Below are 22,553 nucleotides of genomic sequence, written 5' to 3'. Positions count from 1 at the left end.
TTTGAAGAACAGTGTGAAAGTGGGTAAACAACGTATACAGAGCAACAAAAGGACCACAGTCTTTAGATATAGATCTACAAAGTGCCCCTGTTTGGTCAGTGGGGCTGAGACAATGAACAGTGAATGCAGGAACAAGGAATAGTGGTAATATGGCTGAGTAGTGTTTAAATCCATGAGGGTTGTATCATGAATTAGTGTTTTATAGTTCATGTAAAAAAAAAAAAAAAAAATAGTTGGCATACCTCTTCCACTCGTCCAAGAACATACCCCTTTAAACTCGAAGAGCCCAGTTCTCCTTTGTCCTTTTTGGTTCCGACCTTGTGACTTTTTGTTCACCCATAAAAGAAAACATCTCTAACAGATGATGAGCAGACTTGGTTTGTCTGGCGTCTTATCAATCCTCTTATATAAACATCACATATCAGTTCGGTATTTTGTAAACTGACATTACTCCACAATCCAAAATGCTTCTGTGTACAGTTCTCTAGATTTCGGGTGTTTACTGGGAAATATTTAATACTAATTGACTTGATGGAATGCATTTCAGGGCACAGAGATCAGAGATTTACAAGGAAGACTAAAGTGTGCTGTACACTGGAATCATTTTATATATCAATTTTCTCATTTTTGTTTTTACCGAATTTGCAAAAAGACCAGGCTCTTCAGGTGTTTGGTTTTTTTTTAAATGGAAGGACTATTAGAAATGGTCAAACAGTATTACTCAAACAGGGAGGATGTATATTGCAATAAATGTCTCATGACACTTGCAGATTATGTCCCACAATGTTTTAAAGGTGACGTTCATGAGAGTAATAAAAACAACTTTTTATGAAATTCAGATGTTTCCTCATCATTTGCTAGCTCTGCAGTCTCTTTCTTTCTGGCTGTAGAAAAGCACAACCGTTGCCTCACTTAAGATGCAAAGGTCTCAGCTCAGAGAAGGCTAACTGCGTTACCAAAGGTGCTACAAAACTATACAATATGAGATACAAATGAGCTTCTATAGTAGTTCAAAAAGTGCATGCAACCAACCATTAGAGGAAATGCGTTTACCCACAACCTTAGACATTCCCTTTAATTCAGACAGAGCACTGAGTTGCATTTAAAATGATAAAATCTGAATACAATGGTTGATTCATATTCACTTGTCCAGGTACTGCATCTACTCTAAACCTTTTTATTAAAAAATAAAAGGCAAAAATTAATCAGACACAAGACAGTCTTGTGTATATCTAACAATAAAATATGTTCATACTGCCCTTCTGTAATTCACAGCTGAGTCATATGCCATAATAAAATTACCATTAGATGATAAAGTAATTATCTGTATTATTGCTGAACTGTTATGAAGCAAGCTGTAAAGCCTGAATGTAAACATAATATAAAACGAATGAGGTTTTGTCTATTTTTAGAAAGCAAAAGTAAACAGCGAATGAATGTTATATTGTGCCAGTCTGTTAATTACAACAGTCTCCTTGGCCAATCAGCTATACCTTAAACCTGATATCACCAAGTTTTAAAATAGTTTTAATGGTACTTGTGTATTTCAATTAGTAAATATTTTAGTTTCTGTTATTACTGTATGACATTTATTAGATTTATTAGATTGTAATTGCTTCAGTTTACGTTGAGATTTAGTTGGAACAACCTTTGGAATAACGCTGCATAGTATTTATTATGTAAATGATCCTGGTATATTATGCATTTTAGAATTGATATATTTTACAAATGTGCTTTCATTCTAATTTCAAAATACTATGTTTAGTAAAAGCATATCTCACGCATTTAAAAGGGGGAAAAAGGTCATATACAAAACCAACACTTACACATTTATAAGCTTCATTTCCAAGAACTAAGGGAATTGTTAGTTATTAATTTTAGTTATTTAGAACAATGTATTTCCAAAATGGCAGGTTGTAGAGGCAAAAGCGCACACATTTTTACATTTCTTAAAGGAAGTTAATATTGGTAGATTAATTGTTAAATATTAAATAAAACAAAAAAGTGTGTGTGTGGAGGGGGGGTGCATTTTGTGGTGTGGGCATTCTTGTTTTGTATTCTGGGGCTGTCTAAGTCAGAAAACATGGGATAATCCAGCTGGTCTGATTTTGATCAACTGACGTCAAGTGCAGAGACTTTGTACTGAAATTGTACTGCCCCTTGTCTGGGCACCTCCAATTGGCACTGGACCCACATTTTAAAAAGCACACAGTGCAAAGATGAGATTAAATGAAGTACAACAGACAATAGCGGCACGGTGGCTCAGCAGGTTAGTGTCGCAGTCACACAGCTCCAGGGACCGGGAGGTTGTGGGTTCGATTCGTGCTCCGGGTGACTGTCTGTAAGGAGTTTGGTGTGTTCTCCCTGTGGGTTTCCTCCGGGTTTCCTCCCACAGTCCAAAAACACACATTGGTAGGTGGATTGGCGACTCAAGTGTTCGTAGGTGTGAGTGTGTGAGTGAATGTGAGAGTGTGACTGTGTTGCCCTGTGAAGGACTGGCGCCCCCTCCGGGGTGTATTCCCACCTTGTGCCCAGTGATTCCAGGTAGGCTCTGGACCCACCGCGACCTCTGAACTGGATAAGCGCTTGCAGATAATGAATGAATGAATGAAGAACAGACAATGAATGCAGTGAAGCTGGAATACTGAGTGAGAACGGAGGAGAAAGAAATTTGTAAAAAATCGTTAACAAGAGCTTTGCCTCACTCAGCTCCACGCTGCTGGTGTGTGATCATTTTGGAGAGAACAGGTAGTAATGCGGTAGTTAAAAAGGCTGTTTAGACAGCATTACACTAGTGTTCCTGGTTATAATTTGCCCCAAGCATGTCACAGATGTTTCATAAAGGCCCCAGAGAACTATTAACTATTGTGGAAAATTAATAGAAATATTTCCTTTCAAAGTCTGTCACAGCAGTGACATTGTTTCTGAAAGCACTTGAACATGTCTGAGCAGCACAAGTGATGTGAAAATGCCATCAATAGACAATGGCTCAGATTAATTTAGTAGTTAGTGTGTGTCTTAAATGGGACATGGTTGAGGGGGTGCACGTTATCACACTAATTTGGGGATTCTGTCCCGTCTACTTCTGAGAATCTCAACTCTGTGCTGGATGTGGGTGTGAGACGGTGCAAAGATGAGGTTTAAAAAAAAAGCTAAACAAACACAATGAGCCGCAGAGAAAGTGAACAAAGCATAAAAGACTGCTTCTGCTTCTTATGCATCACTGCTTATTCATTCCGAACAGAGCTGTTTAGATGGGGGAAGAACAGTGCTATGCTGTCTTCTCCTTGTGGCATTTTGATCAAAATGTCACAGATGTGTTAAGACCCCCCAGAGAACTGTGTAAACTGTGTTCTGTAAAAGGGGTATATGATGTCCCTTTTAAAAGAGGTTGTTTCCCCTCATATGTCACGTAACTTACATGTGCCGATGTAATTGACTCTCCAGTGATGTTTTGAATTTCGGCATCGGGAAATTCAGAGTTGAAAGTAATGAAAAGCCACACTCTGTGTAGGAGTTCATTATCTGTGTTTCCTGCCATACGCCCACAAACCAAGTCCTTTAGTGTTCCATGTTCAGTTAAGTGGACTGCACCATCCACCCCTTGGATTTAGCTCACTGTTTTGGCCACAGTACAACAATAAATACTGGTCATATACAGGAAGATGATAGTTTTTAGTGAAGCATGTGAAAAAATGGGAGTAACGGGACTAACCGGATCTGAGATCTCTGAATAGAGATTATAAGCATAAAGAAATGTACAAAAAAGCCCTGGCAAAGACTCCATCACTGGGTAACAGAGCAAATAAGCTGTGTTCTCTGTTGTAATGGCGTTTCATATAATGCCTCTGAGATGAGTCCTTTTTTTTAACCTCAGTAATGTTCAATATAGCTTAATGTAATCAAATCTTCACTTCAGTATTCAAGTCCATAATGTAAAGACTTTCCAGAAAAATAGATGCAGTTACGGCTGCAAAAGAGAACAAACTACCTATTAATCACCTTGATTTCAGAGGAAACATTTTGCAAGCGAGTGTTCATTGAGTGTAAATCTTGGAGAATGGAGATCTACGACGTCCTCATTATACTTTTAAATAAATGCGTTTGGTAGGGGGCCGACATAAAAACACTGATGCCATATCAGCAGTCATTGTGTGAGAAGTGTGGTAAAAATAAGCTGTGGATGTTGACATGCACGGCTGCTGACTGGCCACTGATTACAGCCATCCATGTCACTTGTTGAATACGAGCCAAATTTACAAAGCCCATCAACTCTTCTCTACAAGCAGATTGCATGATTAATGTGATAAGTGCCTCTGTTAATCTCTGAGTAGAGCAGCCAATGCACAAATGTTCAAGGGCCAAGGACCTGGTGGCACTTTGGGTTTGATGTCCAGCATACCAACAGAGAAGAGCTGTATAATTAATCAGTTTTTAAACACCATTGCAGTTTCTGGGATTTCTCAGTTAATTACATAGTTAGCTCTATAGTTAATGCTAGAGATTTGTTTACAGCAGGTTTAAATGGCATGTTGTCTAGAACCAATATGGAAAACATTTAAAAACACATGAGAAGAGCTATAAATGTATGTTAAAAAATGAACAAACCTTACCTAGTGTTCCTTTGGGACAGTCATCATGAACATATTACATTGTAAATAACCCAAAGATAAAGATTTTAAAGTGCCTCACCGCTCTAGTGACGGACAGAAATCGATCGTAACTGATCAGGACGATGTTGAAGACTGAGGCAGTGCAGAGGAGGTAGTCCATAACCAGCCATAGTTTACAGAGGCCTCGTCCGAGCATCCATTTGCCCGTCAGAATGTAGGGCAAATATACAGGAATACAGAAGGCCCCTGTGGAAAAAACAGACAATTCAATTTCTGCAAATTCCTTAAGGCAAAGTAAGACATGTTTTGGGTTTAAACCTTTACTGCATTTAGGATGGCTGTGTTCTGTTGTGATCTAGAAACGCCCATGTTCTGTTTGAGAAAGAAAAGGCATGCACTTGAATGAGGTCTAATGGGGGTCCCATCAACTTTCAGCATTTACCTCTGTGCCTCTATTTAAAATTAAACTGCAATTTTGAGTAACTGAAAATTTGTGGAAACCTGTTTTCGAACACTTCTCATCTTCTCAGTCAAGTTGTAAATATTCATCTGAAGATTCATTCCACAGCAATCCTTGACCAAGAGAGCATAAATGATCCTGCCCTCTCTGTGCGGGTAGAACTCCCTATCCTCTATCACTCAGTGCAATGCCATTGTAGACAACTGTTATTTGACATGACAGAACTGACACTGTATTGTCCATCAAGCGTGTTGAGGTGTTCGAAATCACAAAGAGCTCTGAGAATGAGGAACATGTGCTAGACTTTACACGTTCAGCTTGGTAGCACTTTGTGACATGGGAAATTTAGCTTGTGGATGGAATTGTACAAGACCTGAGTGGAGGGAAAATACCAAAAGATAATGAAATGGTGCAATCCCAACTGGAATATTAAAGTAGTACCTGAATTCCCCCTCTTCATGCATTATTGATAAGTGATAATTACATATTTATATAAGACTGCTTTTCAATATTAATTCCAAAATATCACAAGCCAACTCAAATATAATACATTCATGTTTTTAATTTGTTGTTATTAATTGCTTTTATTTTAATACGTGCAACCCAAATCTCAGGTTCTGATCCCTATTCAACAAAGAACAAACTTTTGTCTCCATCTCTTCATGGGAGGGGCTGACCCTCATTGGATGCACTTGCAACCCGTTTAATCCGTCCTCCGAGCTCCATGGCATGCCCATGTTTACTTTCTTTGCTCTGTTCTCATTGGTTGTTGATAGGACTCATTCTGCCTTGAGTTCGAGAGTTTACGTTCAAAGTCGGGTCAATAAAATCACGTTTGATATGCCATGACTGGTCTGAAACCAGAAATTTCAAAGCAGAAATATTTAGAATCGTGCTAAAAGTCGTCTAGTGTAACCCCAGCTTAAGTCGTGCTAAAGAACAATGACTTAATTAAGCAACACAAAAAAACACGCTAACACAGGCCAGCAGCAGTCCTTAAAGTGCATTTCACAGTTGTGACAAATCCTCATGAGTGTAAAAAGGTGTTCAGTCAGGCTAGACTAATTGCAGTTAATAAAGTAAATGTTGTTCATTATTATATCTTATTAGCGACACAGAACACTGCTTTAACAAAAAATTTGGTATCGGCAGATACTTGAACATGAAATATCGGAAGGGGAAAAAAATTGTATTGGCGCATCCCTAGATTAAACAGTTAATATATTTTATGGTTTGACTTTACTATGTGGTTGGTAAGTTAGCCTGTTGGTTAACAGTTCTGGGCTTCAAGAGGCAGTAGAAGTTCCTAAGCTTCTTTTCAAAGCAGAAATTTTGATGAGAATAGCCTTTTCTGTTTCATAGCCTTTTCTCTGAAACAGAAGTAATGCTAGTACCCTTTAATGTTTTCTCATTCTCACGGCTATACACAAGCCAAGGCTAAGTGTGATTTGCCTCAGATTTTCTTCTCAGGTTAAAGTCCCTTTATAGAATTATGGACTGTGAACGTTTACAAGCTAGATAGGCTTAGACCATTCGTAGTTTAGCACTTTCATTTCACACATTGAAGGCAGTGAAATGAAAGGCTGTTTTTTTATCTGTGAAAAACATTTTTGCAAACACATTTTATATTTTCCACCTACTAAAATGATACTGAATTAATTTTGTACAGCGGAACCCCTACCTACGAACTTGATCCATTTCATGACCCGGTTCTTAAGTGGAAATGTTTGTTTCTTGAGTCAATTTTCCCCATTTAAAATAATGGAAAAGCAATTAATGCATTCCAGCCCCCACCCCGAAAGTCACCCTTTTTGCACTGATATATGTTTACAACACTCTCAAATTAGAAAAAAAAAATACACGTAGCGTTACTAAAAATAAAAGAGAAATACAGTGGAAACAGTAATAAAAAAGAAATAATAAAGTTTTAAGTGGTTACACATCGCTACCTTGAAGACGTGACGACTGGCTGGAGCAGTAACACAGGCACTGGCTGTATGACGGGAGGTGGGGGGTGGAATAACGGAGAGTAGGCGGTGAATGTGGGGAGACGAAGCGTAGATACGGCTTAATTTAGCACGAATTTCGATGTCTGCTATTTACACTAATGCTAATTGCTAAAGCTACAATTTGCTAATCGTAAAAGCTCACCCCAGTCTGGGCGCTGGGAGACTCGCCTATTGGGGTCAGTGGCCATTTCCAGCCGCCGGCTCGACGGAGGCTCTGGTTCGTTTCTAGAGTCATGGTTCGTTGGTGGAGGCAAAAAATATTCAAATGCCCGGTTCGTATCTTGGAAAGTTCGTTAGTATAGGCATTCGTTAGTAGAGGTTCCACTGTATTTTATTTTCAGATACTTTTTACAGTTCTGCATGGGCATAGACCCTAGTGGATCAATTGACAAATGGTGTCAAAAGTAACCGCAGTTTCAGCATGACACAGGCTGGAGAGCAGGCCACATCACAGATGGGACTGAGTTAACTTCAGGTAACAAAACTCTCACCAACCTGCTACAAAACACAGTGCTTCACTGAAACTCTTACTTTAGCTGGTGCTCCTGAGTAGAACAATGTAAAGTATGGGATGGCCATTTGATTTGTTTGAATGTGCCGTATAAAACACTTACATAAAACAAGCCAAAGTACTGACTTTTTTTTTTGGACACATTCATTAATTATATTCATTATATAACTTGCATTGTGTGATTATGATGATCATGATACAACACTGTTAATACAGTCTGGTGGGAATTTTCCTCCAGACATTCCACACTAATTGTCTACAATCAATCTGAGGCTACATGTCGTGGGCTTATAAAATGAACACCAATGGAGAATTACCCTTAAAAGGCGTTTTGCTCTGTGTTGAATCTTATAGTGCGTTGGAAGTAAAATCACAGATTGTCTGTGAGAATTCACAGCTTGTGCTAGGTGTAGATCTGTCCCACTTCAGACAATGACCATTCAATGCCAGTGTTCTTGCGTTCACAATAGTCAAAGTTAAATTACAGTTAAACAAATGAACGGAAAACTATGTGGCGGTCGAAAATGAAACTTCCATGTCGATACAGCATTTTGTGGTGCTAAAGGCCACCCCTGCTAATGTGTGTGTGTGTATGTAAAATAGTTATTTAATCAAGGTAAAATGTTCAGCTGCTTAAGATTTTGGAAAAAGACTGGGGTATTATGGGAAATGCAGTAGTGATGTTGCACCATCTTTTTACAGCCAGGATTTTAATGAGACACAAACATTTTACTGGTGCCCCTACAAAATGGGTCTAATCATGCCCCTCTGTTAATTATATGCTACATTACAATTTCCTGGAACCCTACTTAAAGAAGCATAAACAAAATGTCATTTCATTTTTTAACTAGTAGAAATAAACTAATAAAATTCTTGTAGCAGTGCCATCAGCACATGTGTATTCTGTGCCTGAGAAAACTTTGGAACAGAGTGCATCTTTATTGTATTTCTCCAAAAACTGCTTGAGGTTTTGTCTCTCAAATCCTGATTAATTCACTAGGCTGCTGTTTAAGATGAGACCTCTACCTGCTAAGTGGGTGAACTACAATAAAACAGACATGCTGCTGAAACTGACTAATGAAACTTTAAGTGTAAATACAATTCCAATTTGGATCCAATTTTGGATTTTGTTTTATTTTTCTGTCCTCCTCCCTCAGAGGTCTAATGCAAATTCCTAGGTGTGGAAAACATTAAAATGGAGGTTTCTGTTCCAGTTCATGAATATTTTCCATTTCTCTGCTGACTTTAAGAATGAAATTACTTCCTTGGGAATGGAAATGTCAACATTGCTTGACAGAAAATAACAATCTGGGCATTTTAAAAGGCTTGGTTCCCATATAAACCAGTCACAATGAAAATAAAAGTGAATGGCATGTTACTAAACAAGACAATGTGGATTTTCACACTGGACAGGCTTTGGCAGCTCCCCTCATCCACTCCTGCTACAAAGCCTGGATGAGAACACTGCAGTAAATTACTCAGTGCCGACTCAATCATGAAACGGAGAGCCTGGGGGAACTGACAGCAGGAACCTTTCTGACACACTGAAATGTGACACAGAAATACACAACCTAACCTTTAACACTTTAAAGGCAATTCATTATCAACCCTAAGCACAACAGGTGCGCTTGCATACATTTGCAAAATTATTTTATAGGCCTTTTTATCTGTTGACTCATCCAGGTAATGTTCATGTCAGTAATATAACAATAATTTGTTATCAATGCCATAGTTGTTGCTGCATTTTATGGTGTTTTGTTGCTGCAGTACTGTATAAACATTGGAGACAGTCCTTCATTGTTTTAAAAGGAAATAAAGTACACTTATCAGCCAGCACATTGAAACCAATGGGAAGTTAAATGAATAATACTGATACACACATTACAGTGGCACCTATGAAGAGGATATATTAGGCAGTCGGTCCTAGAAGCTGATGTGTCAGAATCATTTAAAATGTGTAAGGATCTAGGCAACAAGGGACAAATTGTAATGTGTGTGTTGTTTTGGTCAGAGTATCTCCAAAACAGCAGGTCTTCCGAGGTGTCCCCTGATGCCAACAATGGTCCTATGGAAGGGCAACTGTTAAACCAGTGACAGGGTCATAGAGCCCATGGGTCACTGATGCCCTAGAAATGGGGTAAAGGCTAACCCAGAAAACCTTCTGAAAAAGCTTGGTGTATGAAACTGTAGTTGCAGACTAGTTCGTGTACCTTGCTGTTCTTTTTGAGAAAGCTTACCTAGGGAAGAGATGTCCCCAGGATCCACCTTAGGAACAAGGCAAGCTGGCACAGGCCGTGTGAAGCTCTGGACAATGTTCTACTGGAAAACCCTGGGTCCAGGCATTCATGTGGATGTTACATGTGGTTTCTTTCAGCGGGATATTGTTCACTGCCACACTGCAAAACTGTTCAGGATCTGCTGCTAATGCCTTGGAAGACCTTCAGAGGTCTTGTGGAGTGCCTTAATGAGTCTGCACTGTTTATGCGATTTATACAATATTAGGAAAATGGATTTATCGTTATGGCTGACTTTATTTTAAGCAACAGGGGGAAAAAAAATCAGGAAATGTATTCGTAGTTAAAAATAAGTGGACATTTTGTCCATCACACCTGTATGAGATTGATGAACACCCCCAAAACCAATGCTAACCATTAGGACATGGCCGTCTCTTTACAGCTATAACAGCCTCTATTGCATGAAAAAGATGATTTATGTCAGTAATTTTAATCAAAAAAGTGAAACTTGTATATTATACTCATTCATTACACACAGACTGATATATTTCAAATGTTTATTTCTTTTAAATTGATGATTATAACTGACAACTAATGAAAACCCCAAATGCAGTATCTCAGAAAATTTGAATATTGTGAAAAGGTTCAATATTGAAGACACCTGGTGCCACACTGTAATCAGCTAATTTACTCAAAACACCTGGAAAGGCCTTTAAATGGTCTCTCAGTCTAGTTCTGTAGGCTACACACTCATGGGGAAGACTGCTGACCTGACAGTTGTCCAAAAGATGACCATTGACACCTTACACAAGCAGGACAAGACACAAAATGTTATTGTTAAAGATGCTGGCTGTTCACAGAGCTCTTAATGGAGCCCTTTAATGGAGACGCGAAGGGAAGGAAAATGTGGTAGAAAAAAGTGTACAAGCAGTAGACATAACCACACCCTGGAGAGGACTGTAAAACAAAACCCATTCAAAAATGTGGGGGAGATTCACAAAAACTAGACTGCAGCTGGATTCAGTGCTTCAAGAACCACCACACACACATGTATGAAAGACATAGGTTTCAGCTGTCGCATTCCTTGTGTCAAGCCACTCTTGAACAAGAGACACTGTCAGAAGCGTCTCGCCTGGGCTAAAGACTGGACTGCTGTTGAGTGGTCCAAAGTTATGCTCCCTGATGAAAGTGAATTTTGCATTTCCTTTGGTATTCAAGGTTCCAGAGTCTGGGAAAGAGAGGCACAGAATCCACGTTGCTTGAGGTGTAAAGTTTCAGTGTAAAGTTTTCGCAGTCAGTGATGGTTTGGGGTGCCATGTCATCTGCTGGTGTTGGTCCACTGTTTTCTGAGGTCCAAGCAGCCATCTACCAGGAAGTTTTAGAGCAGCTCATGCTTCCTGCTGCTGACCGACTTTATGGAGATGCAGATTTCATTTTCCAACAGGACTTTGCACCTGCACACAGTGCCAAAGCTACCAGAACCTGTTTTAAGGACCATGGTATCCCTGTTCTTAATTGGCCAGCAAACTCCCCTGACCTCAACCCCATAGAAAATCTATGGGGTATCATGAAGAGGAAGATGCAATAGACCAGACCCAACAATGCAGAAGAGCTTAAGGCCACTATCAAAGCAACCTGGGCTCTCATATAACACCTGAGCGTGCCACAGACTGATCCACTCCATGCCATGCAGCATTGCTGCAGTAATTCAGGCAAAAGGAGCCCCAAATAAGTATTGAGTGCTGTACATGCTCATACTTTTCAGCTGACGAGCATTTCTAAAAATCCTTTTTTTTGTATTGGTCTACATTAATATTCAAATTTTCTGAGATACTGAATTTGGGGTTGGGGGCGGCACGATGGAGCAGCAGGTTAGTGTCGCAGTCACACAGCTCCAGGGGCCTGGAGGTTGTGGGTTCAATTCCCGCTCCAGGTGACTGTCTGTGAGGAGTTGGTGTGTTCTCTCCGGGTGCTCCCACAGTCCAAGAACACACGTTGGTTGGTGGATTGGTGAACCAAAAGAGTTCGTATGTGTGAGTGTGTGTACTGGCACCCCCTCCAGGGTGTATTCCCGCCCAATGATTCCAGGTAGGCTCTGGACCCACCGCGACCCTGAACTCAATAAGCGGTTACAGATTCATTCATTCATTATCGGTAACCGCTTATCCAATTCAGGGTCACGGTGGGTCCAAAGCCTACCTGGAATCATTGGGTGCAAGGTGGGAATACACCCTGGAGGGGGCATCAGTCCTTCACAGGGCAACACAGACACACATTCACTCACTTTTGAGTTGCCAATCCACCTACCAACGTGTGTTTTTTGACTGTGGGAGGAAACCGAAGCACCCGGAGGAAACCCACGCAGACACAGGGAGAACACACCAACTCCTCACAGACAGTCACCCGGAGCGGGAATCGAACCCACAACTTCCAGGTTCCTGGAGCTGTGTGACTGCGACACTACCTGCTGCACCACCGTGCCGCCTGGTTACAGATAATGAATGAATGAATTTGGGGTTTTCATTAGTTGTCAGTTATAATCAAATTAAAAAAATAAACACTTGAAATATCAGTCTGTGTGTAATGAATGAGTAAAATATACAAGCTTCACTTTTTGATTTAAATTAGGGGAATCAACTTTTTTCATGATATTCTAATTTTATGACCAGCACCTGTATACTAAGATGACTTTCCACATGATTTGACTGTCTTTGCTCATTCATTTGTGCTTGTTCAGTTAAAGCATTTAACGTCCGCTTTTAGTTTTTTAAAGAAATAATCAGGCAAATGATCAGCTTTTTTCCCCCCTCTCTTCAAAATGTATGTCTTAGTCATTGGTAACATGTTTGGCTTCTCACAAGCCAATACTTGGAGGACACCAGGTAGCGTCTTTCTGACTTAAATATATTTTTATAAAGTTCCTTTTCTCGGTAATGGATTGCTTTGCTGCTGCTACGCATCCCTTTTACACTTAATCTCTTAAAATGGAGTCACGTGTAATATTTTTCTCTTACTACTTGAATTAAATGAAGGAGATTCTGAGTGGCACAATCAAACGTCAATCTTTATAATTAACAATTTTTGGAAGTTTAGTTAAAGCCACGTTCCTTAGGAAAGTATAAAAAAAAGTATCTAGAACTTGGTGTTTAACAAAAACAGTCATAGTTTAGAAAATACCTTGAATAACTTTTTCAACACAAACATATGTGTAAAGAACATGAATATTATTCGCTGAAGATTAGACAGGAAACATAGACATTTTAATGCTTATTGACAGTTTGACATCCTGAGGAGGAAAGTGTCCCTTGCAAAAGTAACAGTAAATGTTTTTTAATATATATTCCTGAATAATTTTGCTCTAAAAGTTTATTAAAATTACCTTGCTTCTAAACTCATTGTATATTTCATCTGTGCCATATATCTGCACTCTATAGCTGTATGATTAGACTGTAGTCCACTAGTCATTCTGCATACTTTTACCACCCTTTAATCCCATTCTTCATTGTTCTATAACACCCATAGAGCCATTCAGCAACACAGTGACACTGACGTGGTGGTGTTAGTGTGTTGTGCTGGTATGAGTGGATCAGACACAGCAGGGCTGCTAGGGTTTTTAAACACCTCGGGGTCACTGCTGGACTGAATAACAAACAACATCCAGTGGCCACTGATGATGGACCAGAAGATAAATATAAATTCTGCAGCAAAGGATGAGCTCTTGTCTGACTTGACATCTACAAGGAGGACCACTGGGAATGACCACAACCCAAATACTCCCTGCTCTGTGGTGGCCCTGACTACTGGAAAGAGTGCTCAGTCTATGTAGAGCAACAGATGGTCTGATGTTGTGTTGAAACAAGGACGTCATTTTAAATATACAATATATGTAACGTCACTTGACAAGGTTGGAGTTCAAAGTTTTTTGACTATTTTAAGCACCACAGTTCAACACGTTTTTAGCCGGAAATTTATTGAAACTGATGATGTTCCCAGAAGAGAAGACAGGAAACGCAGCCTTGTGCAAAATTGTTTTTTTATGAGGGGAGCGATGGAGGGTGAGCGCTTCCACTTACCAACGAGAAAATCAGAGATGGCCAGGTTCAATAAGAAGTAGTTACTCTGCCTCCTCAAACTCCTGTCCATCTTGAAGGCTAAAATGACCAGCGCGTTGCCCAGGACGATGACCCCGATCAGCACAACCATGACCGCGATAAGCAGCGCCAGAACCGGCGCCGTGAAGGCGAAGTCCCGCCGGATCTTAGCCGAGCTGTTGTGGACATAGTCCCGGGTAATATTAACTTCCAAAACGATGTTACCCATTTGCTCCTGTAAAATAAATGACTGGAGATCAACGGCACTAACAGTGTTCAGAGCGAGGCTGGCAGGTCAGCCTCTCCTGGTCAACGTCAGTCATGATTCAAAGAGCCGTTTCCAACAAACTCCTGGCTGAGACTCTTTTTCCTCCTCGCAGTTCAAGTGAACTGGGTCCTCTCCTGAATATACCGCCTCGTTTTATTAATCCCCACCCGTTTTCACACAAGCCCCGCCCTCCTGCTCTGCCATTGGCTGTCCTTCAGGCGGACCTCTGGTTAGTAACAAATCCAAGCACAGGGAAGTGGGGCTGGTTGGAAAACGGGTGGAAATTAATAACGAATGTGTAGAAACAGTGTATTTCAGGTTTGCACACTGTTTATAATTAGTGAATTTAGCCGTTTGAAAGAGCATCCATTGCTGTCAGTTTCAGCTCATCTTCACACAAGTAAGCAAACTGAATACGGGGGCTGCTGCAAATGAGTCTTTGCTAAATGCCAAGTGAAGGGAAGATGGGTATGAAGCCAGCAACCAGTGGGAGATTCTGTTTTGCCAATTTTTAACGTAAGTTTTCATTTTAAAAATGCTGTTTGTAAACACGCTATACATTAATGCTCAGATATGGATATTCCTATCAATTTTGTGTAGTCCCAGTAAACATTTAGCCGATGGTTCAACGTAATGACTGCCGTCTAATCAACGTTCTCTTAAGGTTGAAAATGAACCTTGAAAAGACGACTATTAGACGTATTTTGGACGTCAATTGACGTTATTAATTGGTCCCGAAATAAATTACTTGTATAAAACGCAATTTGGACGTCTACTGACGTTTAAAATGTGTCCTTGACGGACAGACTACTTTTTAGAGCTATTTTGAACGTCCAGTGACGTTCCTTGTTTACTGGGGTAGCTTTTTGCGATGAAGCCTTTTAAAATAAGCATTTCATATCTCAGATGTCAGGCACTTTTTGTATATTTCTCAACTCATGTTTAATGTTTCATATTTGTATACTAAGAAAAATGTTTACATATTGTAAACATCTGGTGGAACTCTCCTGAAATAGTGTATGATTTCTATTATGTAACAAATAATTGCAGGGAAAAAAATATGTAATATGTTTAGTTTATTGAGGGCAGATGAGCATTTTGGAATCATCAGCAAGACCCAGCACCATTACTGAATTACCACCACTCACCCAGAAAGCTTTAGAAGCTTCTGTGCACTGGAAATGAATCAAATGAAGTTGACTTAAAAACAGAAAATATGTCAGCTTTAATTGTAGCTGCGCATTGTGCTGAGGTGGCTGTCTGAATCAACTGACTGAATGAAAATGCGCAGTGTAATTAAATTAGATTAAATGAACCATTAATTTATTAATGTGATTGAATATGGAATGAGGTTTCTAAGCCTGTGTCAAAACAATGGGGATTAATTTAACGACATTAGAACTTCACTAAGCTTTCTGGGTTTGTGCTTCAGTGTTAAAGGATTATAAAGTGTCACTGGTTGTTTATAAACCACTAAATGGCCTCCTAACTAAATATATCTCTGACCAGCTCCCTGCATATAAACAGACCCCTCAGGTCATTAGAAGTTGGACAATTATTAGCACCCAGAATTAGAACTAAATGCAGTGAAATACTTTTTAGTCACTTAAGCTGGAGCAAACTTCAGCGAAACAAAGAACAAATAAAACCAAGCATTTATCTTTTTGTTGTTACTTTTTAAAAATAAAGAATATTGTTTTACTTTCTTGATTTTTTGCCATTTTTGTTTTACAACACTCCTCTTATTTCCTTTTTAACTGTAGCTGATTTTAATTATTTACCAAGACAAATGACATATGGTTTATACATTTATTTGAACTGAAACTTTAAATGAGACTGCTGTGGCAATCCACCAATCCACCTACCAATGTGTGTTTTTGGACTGTGGGAGGAAACCGGAGCACCTGGAGGAAACCCATGCAGACACAGGGAGAACACACCACACTCCTCACAGACAGTCACCCGGAGGAAACCCACGCAGACACAGGGAGAACACACCACACTCCTCACAGACAGTCACCCGGAGGAAACCCACGCAGACACAGGGAGAACACACCACACTCCTCACAGACAGTCACCCGGAGGAAACCCACGCAGACACAGGGAGAACACACCACACTCCTCACAGACAGTCACCCGGAGGAAACCCACACAGACACAGGGAGAACACACCACACTCCTCACAGACAGTCACCCGGAGGAAACCCATGCGGACACGGGGAGAACACACCACACTCCTCACAGACAGTCACCCGGAGCAGGAATCGAACCCACAACCTCCAGGTCCCTGGAGCTGTGTGACTGCGACACTAACCTGCTGCACCTGCATCATGCTAGTAAGTCTGAAAGTTGAGACCTCTCAGATTATTTTAAGTATTTCTATAGCTGATAGAACGTCAGTGGAACTTCAGTTAGTAAATTCAGCAACTTTCTAAGGCAATATTCTTCTCGTTTTGGTACAAATTATAACGGTAACATTTCAAAGTTGGATGCTTTTTGTATAAAGGTAGGAAAAATGTGCAGGTGATTAACTGTATATACAACCCTCTACATATGTAAGATTTCTCTATATCACTCATTCAGATTTATGTTTATGAATCTGTGTTTCCAAAAATATACATGGAAAATACTGGAGCATTGGCCCAAAACATCCATTTATATTGGGCCTTAAGCAGAACCGAATATAACTGGAAATTCAGTTTCATAAGTGATTGCAAAGCTTAAGAAATTCCCAGGTGGGTGCTTGGGTCTTTCTTGAAGGTTTCCATGTTGGTAGCTAACATAGTCATTGCTGTGCTAGCCCAAGTGATTTTATTTGGGGGTTGGGGGGTGGTGGTGTTTCTAAGTAGATGGTCTGGCTTTCAAGGTGATTGCTATGCTGTAGCATGCTGCTTTTGCTAGTATCAAAGATTATTCCCCTACTCCCTTTGCTGTAGCAGTGCTGAAAAATAAGCAGTAGTTGGCTTCCCACATCTTGGAGGTTGTCTGTGTGAGTGAGAGACTGGGGGAGTCCTGCATAACAGGCAGAAATATCAGTTGAGTCTATACCAAGAACAGAACAGTCCGTACAGGAGCACTTAACTGTGTGCTCAATTAAACATTCTACAATTAAACATTTTGTTCCACCTGTTTCACGCTTAAATAGTCAAGACCAGCAGAGAGCAGGTATGATTTGGCTAGTGGATTGTTCTCAACACTGTAGTGACACTGTGGTGGTGATATGTTGGTAGGTGTTGCGTCGGTATGATGGGATCAGACAAAGCTGTGGTTCACCTTGAAGAGGTAAAGTGAGAGAACATATCAGGGTTGTCCTACGTCAGTGGTGACAGTTGACTATTGTCAGCCCATTAGTGACACTGTGGGGTTTAAAAACAGCAGCGTAACTGCTGTGCCTGATCCACTCGTACCAGCACATACACACACTAACACAGCATCACCACATCAGTGTCACTGCAGCGATGAGGATGTCCCAGCACCTATACATCTTCTGTTGTGGTCCTGACCATTAAAGAGCAGAGTGAAATGGGGATATTCAGAGAAGCAAGTGGACTACATTCTGTAATTGTAGCACTCAGTGCTTCTGTATGGTCAGTGGAGCTCAGGTTCTTGGTATTAAAAAAAAATAGTAAATTTTCCTATGTGAACTGTGTTGACCGGCGAGGAGGTGAATCACTCTGCCATTCATTCATATCCTTTAGCTGCATGAGAACCCCAGCTGAGCAGGAGCTTTACTTCAACTACGACCATTCATTATTTCCAGTGCATTACAATTTGCACACCGATTACAATATGACTAACAAAAACAGTGTAAGAATGTTCAGCATATGGATCTGGTTCCTAGAAAGGGTTTAAGACTAGACATCCGCAACAGTCTAACCTTCTTTGGTGAGAGATTATGACTGGAATACTAGGATTAGATTTAGACTCACACAGTGACTCAGGCGTTTAAATTAAATTGAACATGACCTTAGCTGTTCCACCTTTACACATGTATCCACAGAGGGACTGATTTAAATTCCAGTGGTGGCTGGGGGAAATAAAAACAAACAAAATAAACACACCATCCCGACCTTTTTCGGTTCTTACTTATATTCCCTTTTTTAAAACATTTTAAAATGGTGACACTATGGTCTCTAGTATAGAGTTTTTAACGTGGTGGGGGTCATGAAGCCTTTGGGGTCCTAGGGTATGAGCAGTAAGCCTTTGTAGCATGATGGCTGTGTCTGGTTTGTTGCCCTCCTCATTTCTGTTTACATTCACATGCCGCCATCTGTGTCTTCAGTCTGTCACAAAGCTGCGATTGGCTTCTGAGCTAAACAATGGTCAGAGTGGGATCAGAACATTGAAAGCTTTGTATTTTAGCTATTTTTTTAAGTGTTATAAAAACCTTACTTTATTTTATTTCCTTTAAAATCATTTCCTGTCAAACGGACATCGCACCCCAATTTACATCATTGAAGCCTTCCACAGACTTGGTGCAATATCAGATTTAATCAGAGATCTCTAAATGCTTTAATAATTTGCTCATTTTTCTGCAGATACATCCTTTTTCTTTTTGAGGATTTAATGGTATTTAGTTACACGAACGTCCAAGAGATCAGATCCTCATGTTGGAAGATTAGCTCTGAATCTTAAAGCCCTCTTGAATGCCTCTCAGATGTATTGGATAGAGATCCATCACCCAAGAGAATGGAGTTCCACTGCTTTAAAGAACAATGCTGTGGCATTCATATATATCCCTTTAGGTGACAGGTGATGTTGAGCATGGCGAGTTCAGGTTCACGTGCAGCTGCTTTAGAGCGGCCCGTTCTGTTGGTCAGAGTGTGTTCTTTTGAAGACCAGTGTCATGGTTGAATACTGAAATAGTGGAATTAGGACATCTTGCATGCTGGTGGTGTATTTGTTAATGTGTCCAAAACAAATGTGACTTAATTATGATTGCAATATTTATCTGTTATACCACAGTGAGCTACCTGCAGTGTGATTGGCTGAGAGACGTTTCAGGAGTGCCAATATTACACGATAATGGCACTCCGACTGAAGCTCTTCAGGTATCACTCCGCAAAATACATGTAACCTAGCAACGATGCCAGCGCTTACAAGACTGCACTGTGCCTGGACTTTTTCACCCAGTTTATTTTCCTTTCACGCACATTATTTTGAACTGAGTGAAGGGATATGGCGCAGTGGACCGTTATCTGCTTTCTGATTTGTAAACAAAAGAATATCAGAAATGAATAAAAAGTATTTGTCTGCAGCTTTGTGGTTTCTGTGATTGTGTTTAACTTCGAGTCGAGGCGCGAATCTCACTACGGTCTGAATCCGCTATAGACAATGGTTAAACCATGACATTTTATTGACTTGAAGCGTTTATCTCTGCTTCTGTCCTGATTTAGACAGAGAGCAGCTCTGAATAATAAGCTGAGATTTGTTTCCCAACAAATCTGGTGTGAGCATGGACCGGCTCGCTGGAGAGAACCAAAGTTCCAAAATCCTGGACGGGTCCAACATCGCACAAGTTTAAGACACATAGTTTGTTGAAAAGAGCAAAAAGGAATGTGTGATAGAATCTACCTATCGTTACACTTATATATCGCCTTTCTAGACACCCAAGGACGCTTTACAATTCACACTGCTCAGAACACTCAATCCACACACACACACACTGGCGAGAAGCGGCAGCCAAATGTGCACAGCGTACTCTCGATCAGAACCAACCGACTACCTGGAGGACTGCATTGGGCACTAGGAAGTCACCCAGAATAGAGCGCCAATCCATATGTGGGCACACACACATTCACTCACACATACACCCTCATTCACTTAAACACCAGGACATTAAAGAAGCCAATTCACCTACCCTACATGTTTTTTGGACTGTGGGAGGAAACCGGAGCCCCCAGAGGAAACCCATGCGGACACGGGGAGAACATGGAAACTCCACTCAGATGGGATTGAACCCAAGATCCCAACGCTGAGAGGCGAACGTGCTCACCACTAAGCCACCGTGCCACCGTACCTCATGGAAGGTTGATTTTAAAATGCATTTTTAGTGTTTTTTTTTATCGTAAAACCTCATAATAAAGGGTGATAACGAACTGTGGTATAATTGCAATAATACACCTGAGATTCGTGCTATAACTGGTGTGCTGATTTTTGGCACTCGGATGCACACCAGTGCCAGTATCTCACGTTATAGCACTCCCTCTCGTGTATTATTGTGTACTTTTTGTACCTTTTTTTAAGATGGTGTCCAAGAACATTTGGATATAGTCAGTCAGTATGACCCTCTGAATTTGAAAGTAGTGTGTTCCGTGTAGGAGCAAATGTAAAATCAATGTACAGTAAACAAAGGCGGCTAATTTGTCATGACATCGGAGCGACCCTGTGTGTCAATAATTTATTGTGTCAGCACATGATACTATCCTCCAGAGACTTTCCCCTTCCAGTCATCGCAGTTTGACGAGTTAATGAGACACAGTTCTGCTGCGATGTGGCTTCATGACGGCCTCGTCAGCCCCTGGGACCACCCGGTGCGGGCCAAGGGGCTGACATTTCGCCCACTTCCCTACTGCTTCTACTGCAGCTGATCATAATTAGATTTAAGGGCAGGACAATGTTTTCTGCATATTTCTGATAGCTAAATGTCACTGTCTCCTGCTGCTTCCGACTTAAAACACTGATGGACCACACCCTCCCGCCTACATCTTGCCTGTAGATTCATTTTTTTGAGGTTTTTCTATGTTTAAAATGATATGAACAATGTAAATATATAATCCTTCATTTCCAGTGTATGATATTCTGGATGATTAGTGTCACAGAGATTCACGTATGGTCACCTTGGCCAATGCCAAGTGTCTTCTAGCAGGATGGATAGCCTCTCAGAACAATGTTGTGGAGCAGAGGAAGTGGTGGATCTACCTTAGGGTTGAATTGGAGTGGTGCCTCAGATCCACCAATATTCATTCTTCAATATCAGTAGTAGGTAGATGGTGTGAGGAAATTCAGCAGTACTGCAGGTAGCATTTTTAAGCCTTTACCAAGCTTTAGTTGCAAAGCTTTTACTAAGACCAGTTCTGACCACGTATTCCCATTTTTGTCTTTAAATTTAGAAAACACCCTCCCTATTTATCTGGCCTTCTCACAGTTCACACAACTTGTGAGCTGTAGCTTATGCCTTAAATACACTACAGTATATTGCCAAAAGTATTTACTCACCCATCCAAATCACTGAATTCAGGTGTTCCAATCAGTCCCACTCAGGAGCTCAGTGAATTTCAGTGTTGTACCCTGATAGGATGCCACCTATATACTAAATATTCCAGGCAACTGTGGTATTATAACAAAGTGGAAGCAATTGGGAACGACAGCAACTCAGCCACGAAGAGCGGGTCAGTGGGAGAGGACATTCAGAGATGTTACTTGCAATTTGGCAAGTTTGTGCTTGAGCTCTGCATTTTTTGGTGATTGACAGGTCCCTCTGGCTAATCATCGCTCTGTAGGGGTTACACATCACAATTTAATACCTACTAGACTTGGTTGGAACTGTAACCAAGCAGGGACTGAAAGAAGAACCTGGTTCCAGGGTCCAGGTACCAGATTTGGCCAGTGGGAAAGCAAAAGTCGAGTTGTGTAGATTCCAAAGCGCCATTAGTTCCAGTGAAAAGAACTTGTAATGCTTCAGCATAACAAACAATTTTGGACAATTTAATGCTCTTATATTTACAGGAACAGTTTGGGGATCGGCCCTTCCTGTTCCAACTTGACTGTGCACCAGACCACAAAGCAAGGTCCATAAAGACATGGATGATAGAGTTTGGTGTGGAAGAACCTGACTTACCTGCAGCTGGATATAACACCTTTGGGATGAATTAGAGCTGGTTATGTGAGCCAGGCCTTCTCTTCCAACAGTGTCTGACCTCACAACTGTGCTTCCAATAAACACACTCCTAAACCTTGTGGAAAGCCTTCTTATTAGAGGGAAGCTGTTATAGCTTCAAAGGGTGGGCTGACATCATATTAAGCTCTTATGCATGTGCAGAAAAGCAAATACCTTTGGGCGAAATAGTGTATGTCATACATTAAGGCTACAAATGTGAATGTAAACAAGTAAGATTTTAATTTCATTTATTAATATACTTTGTCATTGAACAGTGAGTGAAAGAGAAGCTCTTCATAAAGCAACAGAATCACATAAATGTCAGCCTGTGTTTAATACAGTTTTTGTGTGCAGATTGACTACGTTTATGATGGCAAAAGTACATTGATTTTGGAAGGAATTTTTGGAAGGAAGACTTGGCCACGTCCCAATAATTGTTTTTGTTCGACTCTGCTTTAGGTGAAGGATGGTGCCTGTTAAGAGACCAT

General features: G+C 40.5%; 1 protein-coding gene across 1 annotated transcript in view; it reads right to left on the bottom strand.

Moving 5' to 3' along the window:
* Positions 1–14,298, bottom strand: part of LOC136707350 (histamine H3 receptor) — a 32,661-nt gene extending 18,363 nt beyond the window's left edge. Inside the window, exons 1-2 of the mRNA XM_066681359.1 lie at positions 13,901–14,298; positions 4,693–4,859 (exon numbers count right to left, since the gene is read on the bottom strand). Coding sequence (XP_066537456.1) covers positions 4,693–4,859; positions 13,901–14,147 — 414 coding nt within the window. The 5' untranslated portion in view covers positions 14,148–14,298. The remainder of the gene's footprint in view (positions 1–4,692; positions 4,860–13,900) is intronic.
* Between the last annotated feature and the right edge of the window lie 8,255 nt (positions 14,299–22,553).

The sequence above is a fragment of the Hoplias malabaricus genome, chromosome 9, assembly GCF_029633855.1.
Source record: "Hoplias malabaricus isolate fHopMal1 chromosome 9, fHopMal1.hap1, whole genome shotgun sequence".
Classification (NCBI taxonomy): Eukaryota; Metazoa; Chordata; class Actinopteri; order Characiformes; family Erythrinidae; genus Hoplias; species Hoplias malabaricus.
Note: the sequence above shows the minus strand (reverse complement) of the source record. Positions and strands in the feature narration are given on the sequence as shown.